This window comes from Nelumbo lutea, chromosome 4 (genome assembly GCF_056320005.1).
Source record: "Nelumbo lutea isolate HS-2025 chromosome 4, American lotus-T2T, whole genome shotgun sequence".
In the NCBI taxonomy this organism is placed as follows: domain Eukaryota; kingdom Viridiplantae; phylum Streptophyta; class Magnoliopsida; order Proteales; family Nelumbonaceae; genus Nelumbo; species Nelumbo lutea.
In genome coordinates, this window is record NC_142687.1 from 93826666 (window position 1) to 93850011 (window position 23346).

At 38.1% G+C, this 23346-nt stretch overlaps 2 protein-coding genes across 2 annotated transcripts in view; one reads left to right on the forward strand and one right to left on the reverse strand.

Moving 5' to 3' along the window:
• Positions 1-730: 730 nt before the first annotated feature.
• DRT102 (DNA-damage-repair/toleration protein DRT102) lies at positions 731-4725 on the reverse strand. Its single transcript, XM_088983709.1, has 2 exons — positions 3698-4725; positions 731-1367 (listed from the first exon to the last, which is right to left on the reverse strand). Exon 1 carries the CDS (start codon positions 4605-4607, stop codon positions 3699-3701), a length of 909 nt encoding a protein of 302 aa, XP_088839835.1. The 5' UTR covers positions 4608-4725; the 3' UTR covers positions 731-1367; position 3698.
• Positions 4726-15827: 11102 nt separating this feature from the next.
• Positions 15828-23346, forward strand: part of LOC148861889 (adenine phosphoribosyltransferase-like protein, putative (DUF2358)) — a 32645-nt gene continuing 25126 nt past the window's right edge. Inside the window, exons 1-3 of the mRNA XM_088983710.1 lie at positions 15828-15948; positions 16058-16185; positions 16541-16647. Coding sequence (XP_088839836.1) covers positions 15901-15948; positions 16058-16185; positions 16541-16647 — 283 coding nt within the window. The 5' untranslated portion in view covers positions 15828-15900. The remainder of the gene's footprint in view (positions 15949-16057; positions 16186-16540; positions 16648-23346) is intronic.

Below are 23346 nucleotides of genomic sequence, written 5' to 3' on the forward strand. Positions count from 1 at the left end.
CCCTGTACAACTAGGGTCTGTAGATTGGGAATATACAAGAAGTGACAAGTATTGCTATGATATTAGTCCAAAACTGTTTACAAAACAAAGATCTTCATATTAAAAAATCAAATTGTAGTTCCTTCCTAAAAAGTGTTTGTAAGTGGCCAGCCATGAATGTACCTTTCCTACTAGTCTTTTAGTTACCAACTCCTCAGAATTTGACAGTTGATATTTTTAATTTCAGGAATCAGGATTATATTCTGCAGGTTTGTAACACTGAATTTACATCATTTATATTCTAAAATTTATAGTCATTCTGATATATCGATGCAAGTATTAATTATCCACAAGAGGATAGAGTCTGTTTTGGCAACAGCAGTCCGGTACCAAGTTTCTCATGTTTAAAAAGAACATCAATGCCTGTAGATGCTGTTTGATGTCAATTCAATAAATTTTATCCAAAATCCATTGGATTTAAGTGAAATCATCTGATTTTTAATTAGTCATTGCTGGACGTGCAATGGAAAAGGAGATTGTGTTTGGGGGGAGGGGGGAGGGGGGAGGAGGGTGGATGTTGGCCAGTCCTTGTACCTAAGATTTGAGAGATGTTCTGTTAGTTTTGTAGTTGAGCTTCATGGAGCTTTCGTATGCTCATTCCACTTTTCGTTTTACAAAAGAGCTCTAATACCAATATTAGTTTTGTTGAAGAGGACATCAACAAATGACACACAACAGAAGCCTTGAACACTTGTTTTCAGGGATGCACTCAAACATAGACTCCATTTAATGCATAATATGATTACAATTCACAACATCAAGAGAATTAGGAGCCATGGAGATGTACGGCTGCAGAAGCCCATATAGATCTCCCTCTATATTCACCTAATCAACTCTCAAACCTTCCAGTTTTTCTTCCTTCTCTTGTGTCTTTTTTCTCTCTTGTTCTCTCCTGTGCCTTCTATCTTGTGTCTTAGACTGAACCGCTACAGCACCTCATATTTATAGGCATAATTGTTTGCCCATCACTCAATCTATCATGAATACATTTGCAACACCAATGCCCAGGTTTGTCACCTAGCTACTGGGTAATGCATCCACAATAACTCACCACACACACCTAGTTTCATATCTACAATAACTCACCACACGCCTAGGTTCACACACAAGATCAATAGAATCAGCTTGTGTTGGTTCACATTCATGTATGTTCAGAGCTAAGACCACATATGCACATGAAACCCAGATGATGCAGCAAACCACCCAAACAACCGCTAGTTAGGTAGCTGAAGTGGATCCTTAAGCAAGCTGGAAGCAAGCCTACAAAACCCTAACCTTGTTGGTTGAAAATTAGTTTTTACTTGCTTCGCAAAGTAGGCTGGACAGAACTGAAAGAATGGGAATAATCATTAGCCCAGTGAAACAGAAATGGTAAATAGGGTGAAAAGGAGTTCAAATGGTGATTGCAGGTTTGGAGAAATAAGATAGAAATAGTGAGAATGGCTGCTGTACTTATTTAGAGAAATTGCAGAAACTTAGTAATAGAGAATTTCAAAGTGAAAGAGTGAAAAGATAGATGAAAAGTAAGAGGCTTGAAAACAGTTGAAGAGATAATCCAGTTTGCAAGAAAGTAGAACAATAACAAAAAAAAAAAAAAAAAAAAAAACTTGAAATCTTGAGATAGAGATATAATAGAAAAATATTCAGGAGAGAACTAAGCTAACAACAGTAAATAAGAGAGAGGTCCTAATTAAGTCAGCACCATTAGGTTCCTCTAGGAATTAGCACCTTCATAAGCTTGGACCAAACCATAAAATTGCAGGAGCAATTCAAAATTCATTCATCCATCCTCTCAAAGCAGTTAATACAATGGTATATATAGATGAGCAATTAATCCTTTTTGAAATGTACAATATAATTATCTTCCTAATTAAGTGTAAATAAGCAAGGAAAGAAATAAAAATCTAAGATTAAGATACTCTCCCACTCTCAGTCAAACTAAACAAAGAAAAGAAACAATATAAAATATCCTTTTCAATCTTCGATAGACATGGTGCCAAATCAAATCTTTGATTGAGAGAATCTGTAAGGGCCCAACTTGAGATGGTCATCACTACTGGAATGGGCCTAGTGCATGGACTGTCTGACATGTGAGCTGCAAATATAGGCTGCTCGCCCGTGTTCTTATGGCTGGGTCTTTTTCTTGGCCCATTTCTTTTTCCTATCACTAACAGAAGCTATGCTAGACTAGCAAGTTTCTTGAAAATAAGAGGAGAGAAAAGCTTTCCTCTTGAAAACAGAGAATGGGAGAAGAAAATAATCCATCAAAATATTTTGTCAAACTTTTTTTTCCTTCTACAGTTTAATATATCTCCATGTGTTGATCCTGTTGGAGATATATTTTCAAGAAAATATATCTACGTTTTTTAAGAGATTGTTCAGTCAGAATTTGGTCAGATTTTCTATGTTTTATTTTCAAGAAAAACCTTCATTTGATGATTTATTTATCTTATGACAAAGAATTTAATGATTTAATCCCTTGATGTTGGTAGCCTGCAGTAGTGACTAGAGAAGATTGCAGCGTGTTATATCAAACTAGGTACATGATTTTTTCCAGACTATTCTCATTTCCTTCTTGTTGAATTGGTTTCCCGTTGTCTTACTATTAATGATCCCCAGATACCTTATAAAAAAAAATCCTCAGATACCTTAATTATCAAAAAAAAAAAAAAATCCCAGATACCTGTAAAAAGGTGTCATTTCATGTCAGATAATTCAATTGTCAAGGTAAACTGTGTATCCAGCACCTTGTCCAGCCATGTATTCTCATTGGTCTAATGGTCTTGTTTCTCCATTTGGAGATACCCTCACTGTTTCCTCTTTCAATTCAAAGACTTCACATATAAGTTATCTTGAGCAGAGGCCTAACCAAATGCACTAAAATCTTACCCCCCCCCCCCTCAAATGAACAGATTTATATTTCTCATCCTTGCCCAACTCTATATGGAGTTCAGTTGCCACACCCAATGATGGAGCAGATCAGAGGCCTAAACCAAATGCATCAAAAGGAGAATAATTGCTTCTATGGTTAGTTTCAGATATAAGGCCATAAGGGTGATACTTCAGTGTTTCAAATGCCAAATCTCCCCTCTCAATCAGTGGTTTTACATTTTTCCCTGGAAAACCCTACACCAGCAACTGTGAAGTCCAAAAAGGAAAAGCACTGCAGCTGCTAGTTGATTATGAGACTAATCCAACAGCAAACCAATTCTTTCTTTTCTAAAATGACGATAAAATGCAACATATCACCGTAACTACAATTCTAGTTTGTTTTTCATATGTTCTGTTTAACATTGTCAGACCATATATGATGATGTAAGATGATCAAACTTCTTGTAAGCCAAACCAATTTCGAATCAGAATATCATATATTAAATCCATACCAGCAACTAATCCAAACCTCACAAAGGATTTAATTTAAAGCAAATACAAAAAGAAATAACTGAAAAGGAAGCGTCGTCTAATATGGGGTTCTTCAATTCAGCTTCTGCTACACGCACTGTGACACTTCCATAACAAACCCTTAGAACTACCTTATTCGACACTTCCATAACGAAGCCAAAGAACTACTTTATTCCAAGTAAGAAGTACATATACAACAACAGCTACTACAACAGAAGTAGCAGAGAAGAAGAACTTAGTAACTAAAGAGACACACCTTAATCCTTGTCAATGGCAGCTCGAGCGGTCTCCAAGTCCTCGTCCAAGAAAATGTCCCAGTGCCCATCCCATCGAATGAAGAACTCTGTATCTTCAAAATACTTCACTCGGTGAACATCGCCGGTTGGCGTAAACAAGAAGTCCCCAACTCCCAAATCATACTTCTCATTCTTAGTCAAGTTCCAAACTCTCTTACTCCCTTTCAACACCACCAAATCATGACCAAATGTGTGGTGATGTGCCGGCTCCACGCTCCCCGCCTTAAACCTCACGATCGCCGATGTCGGGCTCTCACGTACAATTTTCATAGACCCGCCTGGCATTATATCAACCGGAGCGAATTCCCTATTCTTCGCCAGGCAACATATTGCGCAAGTATCGAATTTCTCGCTTTTGACCTGATCGGCTCCGATGCTGGACATTTCGGCAATCGAATTGTCAAAGAAATTCTCGATATCCGAAGGCCAAGGCTTGTTGCCGGAGGCCGGGCAGGGGGATTTGAAAGGAGTTTCAAGCCACGTCTCGAGGATTTTGATGCCGGACTCTGGGGGGGTGGACATTCCGGAGACGGCGAGGACGTTGCAATTGTTGATGGATCGAGTGTTACGGGCTTCGTCGACGGAAACGCAAGTGGTGGCATAGACACCAGGGAATTTGTTGGCGAAGATGGCGACGCCGACGCCAGTGCCGCATGCAACGAGGCCGCGGGTTTCGGTGTTGGTGTCGGCGGCAGCGGAGCTGACTCGTCGACCAATTTCTTCGCCGACGGAGTAGTATTTGCCGGTGCCGAGATCTTCGACTTCGATGTTAAGGGATCGAAGGTGAGCGATGAGAGAGTCCTTAAGAGTGCAACCAAAGGAGTCGGCACCAGCTATGATTTTGAGGGGGCGTTTGCCATCTTGCGCCATTTGAGATGAGATGATGACGATGCTGCAGAGATGAGACTGTGCTGCTTTCTCAGTGGCGAAGAGTAGACTGAAGAGTGAAGACAGAGGAAGTTGCAATGTTTCATGTGTGTGGGCAGGTGTGGTTTGAGCCTTTGAGGGGAGGAGAATCGGGAGACGATAAAAATGACCAGACTTGTAAACTAGAATAACAGAACTGCCATTATATGGATTGTGGACGAGATCACAGGCAGGAGCAAGAATAAGAATTCCGTTTGATGGTAGGCTATAACATCATTTCATCCAATTAAAGGTAAGGGGGCCACATCAACACATTGGCGTTTGTGATTTATGGTTTTAGACATTTATAGATTTTAGCCCAAGCTACGCCAAGAAGGCTACGTGGAACTATGGATGGGTAAAGAGCTAAACACGTGGCACATACATTTCATCCAAGATGACTTAGATTTGTAAGCTAATGGAATGGACCATGCTCCATGTGGTGGATGAATGAAGTCGGAGTTTTCTTTTGAAGGCGACCCTAAAATAATATCCGTGAACCTGGAACATCAGCTTGGAGTTGTGGGCCAGCATGAATTGTTCCTCTGTGGCTCTGTCACTCTGTGCGATGCCTGAGCTATGGTGTAAGGGCGAAGGCCAGAGCTTTCCTTTGTTAGGGATGGGCCTTTTTCCTGTTGATAAGGATAATCAATTACCCTAGTTTTAGGAAATGAACGCATCCCTTAAAGCACCTTGAGCAGGAATAGACAAAGACCTATTTACAAAAACAAATTAAACCCCCTACTAAGGCTTAGATTTTTTTTTTTTTTTTTTTTGCCAAAAAGAAACATAGAAAAGATCAAGGAACTTCATTACAAAACGGTCTTTTTCTACTACTATGCTATACTTACATGCTAGTTCATCAGCAAACCTATTCATATCTCTACTTACATGGTTTTTACAAACTATATTAAAAAAAGATAACAGATGTAGAGCTTTCTGCGTTATAGGCTGTATGAGCCTGTCATCATCATCATCATCTCTGTAGAAATTACTGATTAAGCTTTCTGAGTCAAAAAATATGGATAGAGATTTTAAATTCAAATGGTGGGCATATTGTATGCCATGTAGGAGGGCCCACCATTCAGCTTGGAGTGAGTTGGATGCAGCAACTCTTCTGCTTCCTGAGAATATTATAGCATCATCTATCGAGAGAATTTCTGCTCCTGCTCTTGCCATTACAGATGTTGATATAAACAAACCATCAATGAATATTCTACATTTTGTGGATGAGTTAAGAGGACAAAGAACTTGGCGATGAAAACCTGCTTATCCTCTTTGTTTATTTCTTTTAACTTGGATTCTATCCATTCAAAAATGAAGACGTGTAGCACCTTGTTCTGAATTTGCTCTGGGTTTATGCCCAAAGAAGCTGATATCCACACTGCATGAGAATAAGTACAACCAAAGAAAAGATGCTGCCATGTCTCTATGGTCATCTGGCACAAGGGACATTTCTTTTCTTCTTCATTTAGAAAGTGCAGTTTATCATGCCATTCCACCTGGCCTTCCACATAAAGATTTGGAATCTCATAGGGACTTTGCACTTCAATATGAGACTCCAAGTTCTTTGCTGCTCTGAGGAATATGCTTGAGTTGACATGAAAAATCTGTAACCCATCTTTACATCATACTCACCAGACTTGGAAAGAGTGTAAATATTGTATGATACAAAATTCATATAAAATACAAGGTTTTGCACTCTACATATTTCTATATGTACTCCTTTCTAATTGAGCCTAAAACTTTAAAGATAAAATTCTGTCCATAATTTCTTTATGGAGGATATTCTCTAACTATATCTTAATTCTACCTTCATTGCCCTAATACCAAAAGTCAAGAACCCTGAATTGGCCTCCCATTTTAGACCCATCAGTTTCTCCAACACTATTTACAAAATTGTTACAAAAATCCTATCTAATAAACTAAAACGCATTCTCTCCAAGATAATCTCGATGAATTTTAGTGCTTTCATCCCTGTCAAAGCAATTACTGATAATATACTATTGGCTCATGAGATCATGCATTTTATAAAGCACATCAAATCCCCAGCATGACACATGATAGTAAAACTTGATATGAGCAAAGCTTATGGCAGAATTGAATGGGTTTTTCTAGACAAAGCTATGGAGAAGATGGGTTTTGGGTCAAAGTGGAGAGGTTGGATTATGAAATGCATAACTTCAATATCTTATCAATTATTGATTAATGGGAAGCCTACAAAAAGGATTAGACCTAGTAGAGGGTTAAGAACAAGGGGACCCTCTCTTCCCTTACCTCTTTCTCCTTTGCTTTGATGTTCTTTCAATGTTGTTAAATTGGTTGGTAGAAGAAAAAAGGATCACTAGAGTAAAAATTTGTGGACAATCCCTAATAATACCTCACTTATTCTTTGCAGATGATAGCTACATTTCATAGAAGCCAATCTAAATGAAGACAATGCTTTAATGGAAGCCCTAGCTCTTTATGAAAGAGCCTCAAGATAGCAAGTCAACTATTTAAAGTTAGACCCAATTCAAACCTTCATCCCAAACTAAAAAAAAAGTAAAAAAATAAAAAATTAGTGGCCAATTATCTCCACTTGAAAAAGGTAGACAATCCCTCTATTTATTTTGGTTCTTACCTGAATATAGGAAGGAAAAAATGTTAGCTCTTTGACTACTTCAAAGAGAGAGTGGAAAATAGTGGAGTGGTATTTATCTTTCCCAATTTGGGAATGATGTCTTGCTAAAGTTTGTTATCACTATCGACGTAGCTTGAACCGCCCAACTTCATTGCTGGAGGACAACTCAAATGTATGGATGTTGAGGTCAATATACCGATCTATAAGACCCGGGCTAGGCACTTTGATGTTTAAGTTAATCGAGTTAGAGAACAAGAAAGCAGAGAAATTTAGAAAGTAAGAGAGCTAACTTGCATGTAATCATGCATACCTTGTGAAGGTTTGGAGGTGCCTTTATATAGATATCAGGGCCCGAGTGACTTGTCCGAGATATTCAGGAATAATAAGCCTTATTAGCCCTTATATCCAGGGCATGCTGTACCAGCATTGTGATGATTGTCATATGGTTCCTCCCGAAGCAGACAGAACTAGGTTCATCACTTGCTAGGTAGGCAATGTGTTGCAGTGTGCTTCGGAACTGATAGGCTAGGCGAGTGGAGGAGGTTGGACATGTCATGTAGGTCAGCTAACCACACAGGTCGTTAGTTGCCTAGGTCGAAGAGATAGGTCAGTCGCTTGAATCATCAACTTAAGGTGGCATGCTCTAGGCTATTGTCACCTTGGTTAAGGTCCAATTCATAGAGGCTGGTTTTAGGCTGGCCTAGTCGGACGAGGTCCAACCACATGTGGCGTTAAGGTGTCGGAAAGCGATTCGGACTTGCCATGTGGCATAATATTACTAGAGGGCCAAATTACCCATCATCAACTACCATACCTACACATGTCTTGTTTCTTGATCCCAAAACAAATTTGTAAGGACATTGAAAAAATTAAAAAAAAAAAAAATTGTTGGATGACAATGAAGGAAGAAAAAACAAACTCAGTGTTAACTCTTTCAATCTTGCTCTTCTAGCAAAGCTAGCTTCGAGACTCTATAATGATGAAGAAAGCTTATAGGCTAGAGCTATGAAAGCTAAGACACCATTTGGCTCGTCTTTTTGCACAGTCTTTCAGCTGTTTACAAGTTGGGAAGACCGAAAATCGGTCTATAACCATTTGGCATGCGGAAGATTTAGCCGCCAAAAGATGCAACGCCGAAAAGATGCGTGAAGTCCATTTTGGGTTGATTTCGGGAATCTCCAAATGAAGCTTGTTACGTCTTTCATGTTTTAATCTCGCATAGAAAGACCCAAAGCGACACACGGAAAGACGCAAGCCTGCAAAGCGGTCTTCAGGCTGCCTAGATCTTATGTTAAAAGCACAATGCATCTATTGACTGTCAGAGCTACAATAAGATCTTCTCAAAAAGACTTACCAAGCAGGCCCTAAATATTTTCCTTAATGTCACTTTCTTGCATGCTTCTATGAGAAATAACCCATCTTGGGGTTGGAGAAGAATAATGGAGGGCGGTAAAGTCCTTGAACAAGATCTGTTGTGGAAAACAAACAAAGGGGATTTGATTGATCTTTGGGTCCTAGGCTTGAAAATTTTCAGACAGTATGGACCTAGACCTTGAGTTTGAAGTACAAAAAATTAGAGCAGTGACTGATTTAATTAAATAGGGGGAAAGATATTGGGATATGGAAAATAAATAGTTTGCTCCTTGAGTGTAGCACAAAAATTTATTTCACTCAATATAGCAAATAATTCTTGGGATGATAAATTACATGGTCTCTCAATGAGAGAAGTCAATTTTTAGTCAAATCAGCCTACTTCTTAAGTATTTAAGATGGTGTAATGAATGATGAATATCAACAGTTTAGGCAAGGAAGATTAGAAGGTAATTTGGAAATTGCCTGCAAAACAGAAAATCAAGCTCTTCATTTGGAGATATTGCTTCAATGGCCTTGTAGTGAAGAAAAATCTTTTTAGAAGGAAAATCCCCCCCTCCCCAATTTGTGACAGATGTATGATTCAAGAGGAATCAGTCACCCATGCTCTAGTGCTCTCTGAGAAAGCCAAACGTACCTCGCTAGCATCAGGATTATGCGAAGATGCTTACCTTCTCTTAGTTATCTCTTTCATTCACAGATCAATAGCGGAGTCATCTCAGCACTTGCAAGTGAAATTAGAAAAATGTTTGCAGACTTCAAATTCGTCTAACAAGAAGATTGGATGGGACCCGCCAGATGCTGGTTTATTTAAAGTAACATAGATAGTTTTTTTTTTTCTTTTTTCTTTTTTTGCATAGCTCTAAAGCTTCTTTTGGGATGCTGATTAGAGACAATCCTGGTTTTTTGTTGAGGTCTGAAAGGTGAAAGCATTTCTATTAACTCACCTTTAGAAGCTGAAGCAAAAGGCCTATTCGAAGCAGTTTCTTTTGTTTCTAGTTTGGGTCTAGAGAAGGTGCTTTTTGAGACTGTTTGTTAAAACCTTCTGTTTGCGTGGAAAGGAAGAGTCTTGTTTCTCTGATGTGTCGTCGTCAAGCTCTTTCTGTAGGGAAATGTTTACACCTTCAGGTGGTGCTCCCGACTCCCGTCCATCAAATTTCGCATCTCTTGCTCTCGCTATCTCTTTGGATTTTTAGTTCATGGAAGCTTTTCTGCTGTGGAGCTCTAATATCATTAAATCTTATTTATTTAGCCGTAGTAGTAGATTTTCTTAGTTTTTTTTTTTTTCGTTTCTCTGTTTTCTTTATTATCTGTTTGTGTTTGTTGTTTGTTTATTTGTTCTTTTCTTGTAGTTTGGTTCTCTTTAATGAAATATTTTCTTAAAAAAAAAAAAAAAAAAGCAAAGCCAAGAAATATTGGATTGTAGTTCATTCAAAACTTGCACGGTAACCCAGTAGGTCCGACTTTACAACTACAAACAAAAAACCCTTTCGAAGAGCAAATTCTGACACTTACCAAATAGCAAAAAACTCCACTTCCAAGGCAACAACATGGAGACATACAAATAAAACCAAAGAAACCTAAGCAATCCAATATTATTCCACCATCACAAATCAAGGAAAACAAGGTGTCCTCCCGCGAAACAATAGGAGCAAACTCCCTAGAATTACCTGAAACAACCGAACCACCCAACCTCAGATCATGCTTGAAGCACTCCAAAATGATAGACTTAATTTTAAAGACCAAAGTTCCTCAACTTCTTGACAAAACACACAGGAAGAGGACACAATAAAACCCCTAGAAAGAACAACGGAATTAACTGAGGCCTTGTTTGGTTCACAGGAATCAGAATTGGAATGGGCTATTCTAATTCCAGTTGTTTGGTTGGGCAGAATCGGAATCCCATTCCCATTAATGCTGGAATGACATTCCCCCATTTGAGGGAATGATCATTCCCCACCCCTCCCTTGAGAATGAAATCTCATTCCTATTGATTTCAATTCCCATTCTCATTCCTATCTGAACCAAACAGACTGGGAACAAGCCATTCCGATTCCGACTGTAAACCAAACGGATCCTGAGATAAGGGCCCATTTGGTTCATGTGAATAGGGGTCTGGAATTAGAATCAAAATGGGCCATTCCGATTATAATTGTTTGGTTGGGTGGAATCAAAAGATCATTCCCATTCCTGGTGAAATAGCCATTCCCTCATCCCTCCCCCAATGAAATTCCATTTCAGCTGATTTCAATTCCCATTTTGATTCCTGTCTAAACCAAACAGACTATGAGAATAGACCATTTCGATTCTAATTACAATTAGACCTCTTCTTGGGCTGGGCTTTTACTCTTCATAAACATGATTTTGTTAGGCTTGAGCCCGAGCCCGGCCCAACCAATGGGCCTACAACATGGGCCCGAGCCTGACCTTAATAAAAAGCCCAAAGCCTGAGCCCGAAGCCCGACCTAACAAAAGAAAGAACTCACTGCCGGTGTTGAGTTCGTGTCTCTAAGAGAGAGAGAGAGGATTCGTCACCACCGCCGATGTCTTTGTTCGCCACCTCGCCGGTGCCTGAGTTCACATATGAGATTCTGAGAGAGAAGAAGTGAGAAGAGGAACAAGAGAGAGAAAATAGAGAGAGAAAGAGGACTCACCGCCGTTGTTGGTGCCTATGTTCACCGCCTCGTCGGTGCCTGAGTTCACGTCTGAGATTTTAACTTTCTAGAAGAAGTGAGAAGAGGAACGAGAGAGAGAGAGAGAGAGAGAGAGAGGACTCACTGTTGGTCCGCCAGAGTTCACTAGTTGCGTCGGTGACTGTTCATCGGTTTTGTCTGCCTGAGAATGTGAGGTTGCACCGATGAGTTTTCCACTACTAAAATGAGAGGTTCAGCTAAAAAGAGAAGAATGAGAAGAGAGGAGTTAGGAACTTATGATATTTAGGGTTTTTTAGTTAACCTAAAAGTCGGGTCGGGTTGGGCTTTTATAACAAATCCCGAGTCCGACCCGTAAAATAATCGAGCTCAGGCTTTTAGGCCCAAGGTCAAGCCCGCAGGCTCAAATCTGTGTTCAAGCCCATTCGGGGGCCTGGCCAGGCCGTCGGGCTACCCGGCCCATGAACACGTCTAATTACAATGGATTTCAATTTCGATTTTGACTACAAACCAAACAAGCCCTAAAATTTCTAAGAAGCCTCTGAAGGAGCAACCTGTATTTGGGAAGTACACAACTTCCAAACCTTTCTAAGAAGACCAAGAAGATTAACATTAAATCTCTCCCAAATATAAAAATAAGTAGCATTAAGAGTGAGGATCCTGGACTTTGCAAAGGACCAAAAATGTTAACAATCTTTTCCATGTCCCAATGGCCTCAAGAATATTTCTGAAATTTTTTTAGGACAAAATTTACCCCTTTACATTTAAATTTTTGATAAAAAGTAAAGGCATAGGGCAATCAGTTATTGATATTAAATGAGTTGAAAAGAGGTAATTTTATGATATTCAATGCATTCAATAATTTCCTCTCAATAAATCCAATGTTTAATTTATTAACTTGCATTCATGTTCAATGAATCTTATATTTAAGTTATTTTTGTTTCTTCTCATCATTAAGTTCTATTAATTAAATCCATACTTAATACATTAATAATTCCAATAACATAAAAGCTTATACTCTTAAAATCTACATAGAAAAAATAGAGTTTTCATCTAGGTGATGGTAAGAATTTAAACCATTTTGTGTCAAATGGGTTAATCCATGTTTCCACGATTAAATAATAAAATTCAAAGAAAATATTGAAATAAAAAATAGAAATTAAAAAAAATGGAAACATTTTTAACATACATATTAAATAATAATAAGTATGATAAATAAGAAATGTTTTTATTAATGATGAAAATTGAATGCAAAGTTTAAAACCAATTGAAAATAAAAATATTTTCCTATTCTCTCTCATTAAATCCTATATTTAATATATATTTTTCTCATCATTAAATTATTGTAATTAAATCCACAATATTAATTTTAATAGTATAAAATAAATATTTTGAAAGTAATTTGAAAACAAAACCAATTTCTTCCCTCCCGGTGGTGGACAAGCAATTCGATCATTTGGGGTCAAATGGATTAATAAATAATTCCATAATTAAAAAATAAAAAAAATTAAAATAAATAAGTATGAAATGTAAGAAGTATTTTTATTAATGATGAAAACGGAATGCCAAATTTAAAATCTACCTAGAAATGAAATGATGTCATAGTCAAATAATAAAGTTTTTAAAAATAAAAAATACAATGAATCAGAAAATTAAAAAAAAAAAAGATAGAGAAATTATTGGGCACATATCTAGTGTTATATATTTATAAAAAATAGAATATTGGGTACATCTCTAATATTATGCATTCATTATATTAAACAAAAATAAGTATTATACATAAGAAAAAAATTTTCAATGATGGAAATGTAATACAAAATTTAATGTCAACCTAGTTATCAAACTATTTTTCTTTTTGGGTGGTGTGTTAGTGGTTTGGGTCAAATGATATCGTAGACAAACAAAAACTAAGTGTGATAAGTAAAAATTATTCATATAATGTAAATGAAATATATAATTTAAAGGGAAAATTATAGTAAAATCCAGTTATACATTTAAAATTAGGTTATAGGTTGATCCAGAAACCAATAAAACTCTAACAACCGACTCTACATTTCAAATTATAAAAAACCTTGACATGTCATCAGAGGCTTATGTGGTTGTTGACAACATGGGACTCTTAATCCATGTTGAACACAAAAAAAAGCCTACACTTAAAATAGGCTTTCAATTTCTCTCCCTCTCTATCTCTCGATTTCCCTACCTTCTCTCTCACTCTTGCAAGCATCTCTCGATCTCTCACTTTCTCAGCTTTGGTATGTAGCTAAATCAAAACCTCAATTTCTCTCCCATTCTCTCTCTCTCTTTCTCTCTCTCAATCTCTCTCATTATTCTTTCTCACTCTCCATCTCGGTTAATATCTCCTTCTCTCTCATTCTTTCTCCTGCTACTTCTCTCATTTTTTTTTATTTTTTCTTACAAACTTTTATAATACCAATTAGACCGTACAAAATAACTAAAGGGACCAACCACTTGTACAATAAAATTATAAATTTCTATTAAGTTGGTGTAAATTTCATAACTAAGAGTTTCTTATGAACTTTTATCAAATTGGTGTAATGAATTTTTAACTATACCAAGTTGGTCTCATATTCTTTTATACGGTCTGATTAATACCATATAAGTGTGTACGAGAAAAAAAAAAGAACAAGAGAATGAGTGTGAGAGAGACTGAGGGAGAACGATAGAAATTACGAGAGAATGAGAGGTTGATCGAGAAAGAGAATGAAAGAGATTTGGGGAGGACGATAGGTAGAGAAAGAATGAGAGAAATTGATAGAGAAAATTAAAATACAGAAACCGAAAACCATTTTTATTTGTTTTCAAATCACACAGTCGTTGAGCAAGGAGAGACAACTTTGAGAGAGAGAAAGAGATAGAGAAAGAGAGGGAAGGAGAGAGAAACAAAAAACAATTTTCTTATTTTCTAATCAACTAGTATTGAAAGGGCAATTTCAGTACAAGCTTTTTGTTGTGTCCAACATGGATTAAGAGTCCCATGTTGGCAATAGCCACATAAGCCTCCGATGACATGGTAGGGTTTTTTACAATTTGAAAGGTAGAGTCCAATATCAGAGTTTTATTGATTTATAGACTAACCTGTAGCCTAATTTTAAATGTATAGCCGGTTCTGACTATATTTCCTTAATTTAAAACTAATCCGAAAGCAAATATATTTTCTTATCTAAATGGTGGGTCAATGATCCAACTTTTCTAAGAAACCCATGATGTCATAATTGAATAATAAATATTTAAAAAAATATAGAACACCAAAAAATGAAAGTGTATAGAATTTTGTCAAGAACATTTGAGAACATTTCTAATGTTATATATTCATCATATTAAATACAAATAATTGTTAAAATAAAAGTTATTTTTATTTATGATAGAAATGGAATACAAAATAATAATAATAATAATAATAATAATAATAATAATAATAATAATAATAATTGTTATTTGGTACAAGCATTTAAGTTTATTTTTAATCATATTGTTGCATTTGTTAATTTTCAATTTATATCTTAAGTATGATATATCTAAAATTCAAGTCATTAATATGAAGAAAAACTTCTCATGTGCAATGCATGCGCTTAATTACTATTATATATATTAAAGGAAGGTCTTAGACCATAGCCCCCCACCATTCAAACATGTGGCAACCTCAACTTTCTAGAAAAAGAATCTTAGAAGTTGGTTGTTCACATTTTCAAAGAGAAAACTCATTAATTCCTCATATACATATATTGCTTTTAACCACATTTAAAATTTTGAACTCAGACATATGGCACTCTAAGACAAATGTTATACATTCAACAATAGTTCTTTAGAAATACATGAGAAGTGGGAAGCTCCCATTCTCATTCATTCCTAAAAAACTTCTGCCTACAACTACTTCAGTCTATGGTCTGCAATTTCAACAGTTAGTTTTATTTGAATTTCAAATATAAATATAATTATTAGATAAATAATGATACTAAAATAAAATTTTCTAAAAAAAACTCAAATAAAATAATATTACTACCAAAAAAAAAGAATAAAAACCAAAATGATACATATGTGACTGCCCTATAACAAAGTCACATACTACATAAAATATGGTAAGTCTCTTAAATCAAATAAAAATCTATCTAAACAACAAATGAAAAACCTAATCTAAGTTTTTAATATAAATGATTTAAAGAAATTGAAAATTTAAATAGTTAATGGCCCCGTACTGAATAGGGGAGTCATGCTTAGTAAATGATGGGAAGAAAGATAACTTAGCCCTAAGAATCTTAACCCATAACCTATGATCATCATTCAAAAAAACTCAGGCAAGCTTCAAGAGAGCGCTATCTGTTCCTCGGGCGCTTCACACGCACATCCTACCATACATTCGGAACATCTTCCCAATGCACGGTTAATTTGCATGTGAGGCGCCCAAGTGTGAGTCCTCAGATAGGGCGCCTCGCACGCACATTCTACCATGCACGTGTAGAGACGACATCACGTGTACTTTTTGCGAGATTAGATGCAGATGCGCATACAGAATCGCGCGATTCACAACTCAAAGTCAAGTAAACAGATAAAAAGAATCTTCCTCCAACGAACAAGGAACGTGCGAAGGGAAATGGCGGCAATCTGTTGCGTCTACGCGCCTCAGACTTTATATCACAGCGTGAGCTTCGCTTAAAAAGAATAACGATTACGAGATTTAGCAAATCGTTTTCGGGGTTTTGTTGATGAACTTCGTTACCTCTCACTCTACCTGTTTAAAATGATTGCAGAGAGTCGGGAACCTGAACCTCCGTTGCTGCTCCAGTGCAAGGGATAAGAGGGAAACGCCACGGTGGTTAAAGGTTGCAGTTAGTGGAGTTACAGAGATTCTACGGATTTTTGCTCCAGGGAAAGAGAGGTTAGATTTCTTTGGATTTGTGGACTTTGAATAAGGAACATTAGTTCGATCACCACTCGTCGTATAGTACTAGGTGTTTCTTTTTCTTTTTCCTTTTTGGAGATCTTGCAGAATTTTTTAATGTTGTTTAAATGGATATGATTGGGGAATTTGCAGGAAAATAGCTTCTTGTTCTGGAGATTGAATTATGAATTTTTCTCTTATTTGCTTTATTTTGCATCAAGGAGTTCCACTATTAAATTTGCATTCTTTTGATGGATGAATTGTTTTTCTTTTGAACTAATTTTGATTCTTCTCCTAATATTTTCTTTTTTTATTCATTTTAATATCTTCTTTTCGTAATCATGTGTCGCAGATCAAATAGGATGGATTACACAAAGAAGGATGAACTTTCTATCTACAGTGTAGATGATGTTCTCACGATCCTTAAATCTGATTATGAGAATGCTTATTTTGTTACGGGTAACATGGGTTTTCTTTATTTTATTTATTTGGTCTAGTTTTTCTATAGTGATGGCAACCGAACAGTGAAGTAGGCTAAGCAAATCTGCAGCCATTGGTAATACAAAAGTAAAAAAAAGGAAAAAAGCGGATGGTTTTAACTAACCTTTCTGTCGAAGGACCATTATCCAATGTTAGTGCTAGCTATCCAGGATCTTCGGAGGGATGGTCTGGATATTGATCCAATCTTCTGCATTTACTTGCGGGAAGTGCCCACTCTCAGACTTGAACCACATTCTCAGGCTTGCCAGCCTGAGATTTTATCATTGCACCAAACAATTGCCCCCACCTTAACTAATCTTTCTGTTGAACATGTTAAATAATATGTCACTTTGATTTTTTTTTTTTTCCTTCCTGTGACTTCATTGATAACAGAAAACAGTTAATAAATTCACAGAAATGAAAATAAAATCCAAAAATTGTTCCAAAGATACAAGCATTTAGGTCATATCCAAAATTTATTCCAAGATAAGGTACAAGGCTAGGTGATAAGCTATCACCCAAGGAAGAGAAATCACACCATAACAAAAATCCCCATCCCTCCAACAACTACCTACCAACAAAAGCAATATATATATTTCTTTTTAAAAAAGGTAAGGTAAATTTATTCATGATGAAAGAAACATACAATAAAGGGGAAGCTCTTGGTACAAAAAGTCCCAAAGGGACTGATCAAGCTCTCATAGATTGGCAGGATTAAGCATCATAAACATGTTCTGGCTACAAAAAACAGGGGTAACAGACAACCACGATGCTAGTTTGGCTACAACACACTGGATCAACTCCTCCAACTCTTTCCTCTCATTTCTGAATATTCTGTCATTTCTCTTAGACCATATAGAGCTGATCACTGCAGCTGGGATGGCGTTTTAAATGTATTTTCCTTTGTTTGATAAGCCCAGCAGGTACCAACAATGCAGCAGACTATTCAATGTACCTGGCATTACCCAACTAATACCAACAGCATTGAAGAAATGAGACCAGATTATCCAGACAATCGTGCAATGCGTACAGAGATGCTCAATAGATTCTTCTTCAAGGCCATAGATTCCACATCAAATATCATTTAAACTCAAACCTCTTTTTGCCAGATTGCTTTTTGTTAGGCATTTCCTTCATGCCGAGGCCCTTATCAAGAAATTGATTTCGGATGGAACTTGGGGAATCCATATCTGTTTATGAGGGAAATCAGTAGTTCTTCTAACATTCACTTTATCAACCAAAGATCTCACTGTGAATTTTCCATCAGCAGACCAAATCCAGACCCATTTGTCAGCTGAATGGGGGTGGAAGGCAAATGTATTCAGGCGGTTCAGCAGATTTACAACCTCCTCAACTTCCCAATCAAGGAAATCCTTTCTGAATTTAGGCTTCCATACCACTTTCCCTGGATAATTTCAAAATAATCAGCCACCCTTGCCTTTTTATCAACAACTACAGAGAAAAGACGAGGAAATTTCTCTTCCAAAGATGTCTCATCTAGCCATCTGTCCTTCCAAAGCCGAATTCTTTCTCCAACACCTACTTTGAAGCACACTCCTTTTAGGATATGAGGAAGAGTCCATATTATAGCTTTCCACAAGGAACATCCATAAGAAGGCAACTTGTCAGTTATCCATCCCCCTGGCTGCAGACCATATTTAGATGCAATGAGCCCACCAACCATTTTCTTCAACTCCAAATCTCCCGATCCACTTTCCCAATAAAGCAGTATTGAAACTTTTTATTCTTCTCAAACCTAAACCACCTGAAAACCTTGGATTACAGATCTGATCCTAAGCAATCACATGTATCTTTTTTTCATTTTCCACCCTCTCAACAAGAAATTCCTTTGCAGCCTTTCTATTCTCTTAGCTATTGAACTAGGAACGGGGAAGCGAGACAGATAGTAGGTAGGCAGATTTTCCAGAGTACTTTTGGTCAATGATACCCCACCACCTTTTGATAGATACTTTGCTTTCCACAAGGCAAGTTTCTTTTCTAGTCTTTCTAATATTGGTTCCCAAATTGTTGAAGAAGATCATTTAGCACCCAACGGAAGGCCAAGATAGGTGGTGGGGAGCTTGTCCATTTTACAACCCAACATTCCGGCCCACATGGCAAAATCCAACACATTTCCCACCAGAATCAGGGATGATTTTTCCAAGATTCAATTTTAGGCCTGTTACTACTTCAAACCAAGGAAAGATTCCCACAAGAGTCTCTATTTGGGGGAAAGAAGCATCTATGAAGCACAATGTATCATCCGCAAAATGAAGCACATTAACCTTTTCACCCCCCGGAGTTATTTCAAAACCCTCCCAGAGGCCTGCCTGTCCTGCCTGATTGATGAATTGGGTCAGAACCTCCATTACACATAGGAAGAGTAGAGGAGACAGGGGGTCTCCTTGGCGGATGCCTCTGGAACTCTTACAGAAGCCAGAAGAGTTTCCATTAATTATAACCGAAAATTTTGGTGATGAGAAACATACCTTCATCCAATTTCTCCATTTCTGACTGAAGTTCATCGTTTCCAAAATAAAATTTAGGCATCTCCAGTTAACATGATCATAGGCTTTTTCAAGGTCCACTAGGATTCCTGGTTTTTCCAACCTTATCGTTGAGTCGATCACTTCATTAGCAATAAGAGCACTGTCCAAGATTTGTCTTCCTCCAATAAAAGCACATTGGTTATCTGTTATTACACTTCCTAATTGCTTCTTTAGACTTTAATCTCTTGGCCAACACTTTTGCAAGGAGTTTGTAAAAGCTATTCAGCAGGCTTATTGGCCTAAAATCTTTGATATTTGTTGCTCCTTCCACCTTTGGGATTAAGGTAATGAATGTGGCATTCAAGCTTCTAACCAAAGAGGCAGAAGCATGAAAATCTGGAAATGCCTTCAGAATATCCTTTTTGATAACAGTGTAGCACTTCTTATAGAATAGATTTGTTAAGCCATCAGGGCTCGGAGATTTATCCAACTCCATTTTCTGAACTGCCGCCCAAATTTCTTCTTCTGAGAAAGGTTTAATCAGATCATCCTTTTGTGATTCACTTAAAGATTTAAAATGCACACCTTCAGGCAGAGGGCGGTTCTTCCACTGCTCCAAGAACAGAGATTTATAGAAGTTTGTAGCAATGGCCTGAATCTCAGTTGGTTGCTCCCCGATCCTATCATCACATTCCAGCCTGTCAATATTATTAATTCTGAAGCGTGCATTTGCCATCTTATGAAAAAATTTGGAGTTCTTATCTCCTGCCTTCAACCGCTTCACTTTTGCCTTCTGATGCCAACTAATTTCATCTTTGTATGCTAGTTTATCAAAGATGATCCTTGCCTCCTCTCTATTTCTTCTCTCCTCTTCAGACAGTTGTCTCTGTTCTTCTAATCTGTCCAGTTCCTTAATCAGCTCCAGGCAATCCAACTTCTTTTGCTTGGTTGAAGAAGCTTTACCTTTCTTCCAGTTTCTTATGACAGACTTGATTGCCCCCAATTTCTTTGCCAGCACATAAGAACTCATGCCTTCCACCTGGATATCATCCCATTTTTCTGCAATTAGAGTCTTCAGCTCCTCCTCTTCAATCCAGCTATTGTCAAGTCTAAATGGTGCAGGTATCTTGATTTGTCTACCCATGACCAATTGAATAGGGCAATGATCTGAAATTGGACGCAGTAGAGCTTCTGGTTTAATGCTTGGAAAACTATCTTCCCAATCAGCTGAAACCAAGAACCTATCCAGCTTCACCAGGATTGGGTCTTCCTGATCATCAGACCAAGTATACTTTGCACCTAAAAGAGGTAAATCAATAAGCTCAAACCTGTTTATAAAATCTGAAAAGTCCTTCATTGCTCTCGTTCTATGTTGACTTCCTTTTTTTTCTTCAGCACATATGGTTACATTGAAATCACCCCCAATTATCCATGGCAGTGTTAAATTACCCCTCATCTCAACCATCTCCTCCCAGAAAATATGTCTTTCCCTATCAGTGTTAGGGCCGTGGAGGTTCGTAACTTGGCAGCAAACACCCCTTTCAATTCCAGGATTACTGTAACTGAGAATTCTCCCACTTTATGAGAGATCTTCGTAAACTTGAGGGGATCCCACATTGTAAGAATTACTCCAGCACTTCCCATTGCAGGCTTACCCACCCATCTCACCTGCCCCTCCCCCCATACATTTCGAACAATTTGCGCACTAAGTCTTTCAAATTTTGATTCTTGAATAAGCACCACCCCTGCTTTCCATCTTTTCAGGGCCTCATTCACCACCACCTTCTTTTTTCCCGACCATAACCCTCTCACATTCCATGAAAGAAAATTACAATCCATTTAATTTTAGAACAAAAAAAAGAACTCTTACTGCCTCCTCCCCTCCTTTCCTCTTCCTCCCCCTTAATCTCCTCCTTCAACCAACCCCCATGAGAGACAATGAGTCGCCTTACTCTTCTTTTCCTGCCCTCCTGTTTTTGCATTTTTTTCCCTTTTTCTTTTAAAATCCTATTTTCTATCCCCTCTAGGAACTCTATGGTTTCGAGTTCCAGGCCTTCTATCTAGACACCCAAGAACTTACCCAAATCTAATAACTTCGAAATTCAGATAGAAGAAGACTCTAGTCGTCTGTTTATTTTTTTCCTCTGTAGAAACACTCACCTCTCTTTGCTCACTTCTCTCCCTCTCCTTTGATCGCTCTCCTTCTATTCCCTTTGGCACAAATCTTGAATCCTTTTCCGAATGTTTCAACGGGCTCTCCCCTCCCCCTATGCAACCCTCCAACTTTGTTTTGCCCCTTCTTGCTTTAGGTGTCGATGTCCTAGGCATTAACATCAACTCCAAAACGATCTCCTTTCCTTTTGGCATCCCCTGAGATTCTTCGTTATTCCTTTCTTGTCACTGAACCTGTAAACTGCTACCTGAAGTTTCTTCTCTTGATTCCATGCTTCGATGATCCTGGATCGAATGAAGGCCCAAAGGACTTCTTGTCTCCTTAAGAACCGCTGGTTCGTCTGGCATAGTCTTGGGTTGAGTAACCCAGTTCAGTCCATCCAAAATGTACAACCCATCCTTTTTTTCCTTCGAGGCCCACCTCATGCGACATGCTTGCCATTTGACACGACACACCCAGGCTTGGGTTAGGAGTCCCGATCTGCTTGCCCAACTTTTGAGAATTTTGGACATAAATGGAGCCTCGATCGGATAAGCTTTTAGCCTCACCTTCTGGGAAGGTTTTCCTTGGAGAAGGTGTTTTAATGACATTTGGACCCTGGTTAGGTCCCACACCTAACTCTATTAAGAAATCTTTAATAAGATTCTTCAAAGCCAACCTTGAGTCACCTTCGTCAATCCCCAGATTCAGAACATTAAAGGATTGTTGTTTTTGAGGCACCCGTTCCTTGTTGGAAGCCACATGAATGTCTGGAGATTGTTGCGGGTCTTGGCATGTGTGTTCCAACTGAGTTTGTTGTTGGTGAACCTTATGAGTCGTATCTGATCTGATTCCCTGCAAGTCTCTCTTCCTTTCCTATGGCCACATTCCATTCTTGGAGACCCTGTTAGCTGGTTTTTTAATTTTTGACATTTCTGGATCTCCGACATCACTCTCTGCTTCCTGATTCACACAACTCTCCATCTTCCTTCACAGGCTAACAGAGGGTCTTATATCTTGCCAAATCCCTATCTTGAACACCACATCCCCCACCGCCATCTCCACTACCTCCGGTATGTTTCCCCCTTTTTCAACTTTGATTCGGACCCATTCACAGGTTCGAAGTTCCTCCAACGTATCATCAGTTTCAATAAAACCTCCATATAAATCCCCTATGGCCTTCATAACACTTGGGCACCACAACATCAGCGGTAGGCCATACACCCGCACCTATATTTCCTTCGGCCGGTCCTCTTCGTCCACCGTTTCTGGGAAAAAAACAACTGGCGCTTGCTCCCCACCAATCCAGAAGGAGGGAAATTTCTTCCTTTTTCCAGGGACCTTGATTCGGAATCCTGGCCTCTTCCCAGTTAGATGGAAGGATGAACAAGAATAGGCCTTGGATCAATTTCTTCACTCGAACTCTTTCACTAAGGTCCATGTCTGACGCACCCAATTCTCAATATCCTCTAAGCCCACCAAACTTTCAAATCTCCCCACCAAACAACCCTTAAGGAATTCTTTCCTTTCTTCCACTCCTCGCTCTTCTACTTCCAAGAAGTATCTTCCTCCTTTTCGTACCACAGTCTCTCCAAATCCCGGCCAAGCCGCGTTACTAAAGGTATAATTTTCTCTCACCTTGGCGGAAGCCATTAGTTTATCATACCATGCTTCCGATCCCCAACGCCTATTACCCCTATAAGCTCTCCACCCTCCTCCTCTACTCCTTGATGATCTCAGTCTTCCCTTCATTCTCAACTTCTCCTTAGCAGCGTCTCATGTAGCTCACTTTCAGTAGAAAACATGAAAGCCAGTTACTCAAGAGGGACAAATTTTTCATCTTCACATTGCCAATACCAAGACCCCCTCTTCTTTCCTTTTCAAGCAACATCTAGTCACACTAAAGAGAAACCCAGCCACCCTGGAAAACTTACATACTCCATGCCTACAAAATTCATCCATCTTACAACAGATGAACAAAAAAAAAAAACCAAAGCATCTCTATAAATTTTTACCACATTTCTTCCACTCAGAATG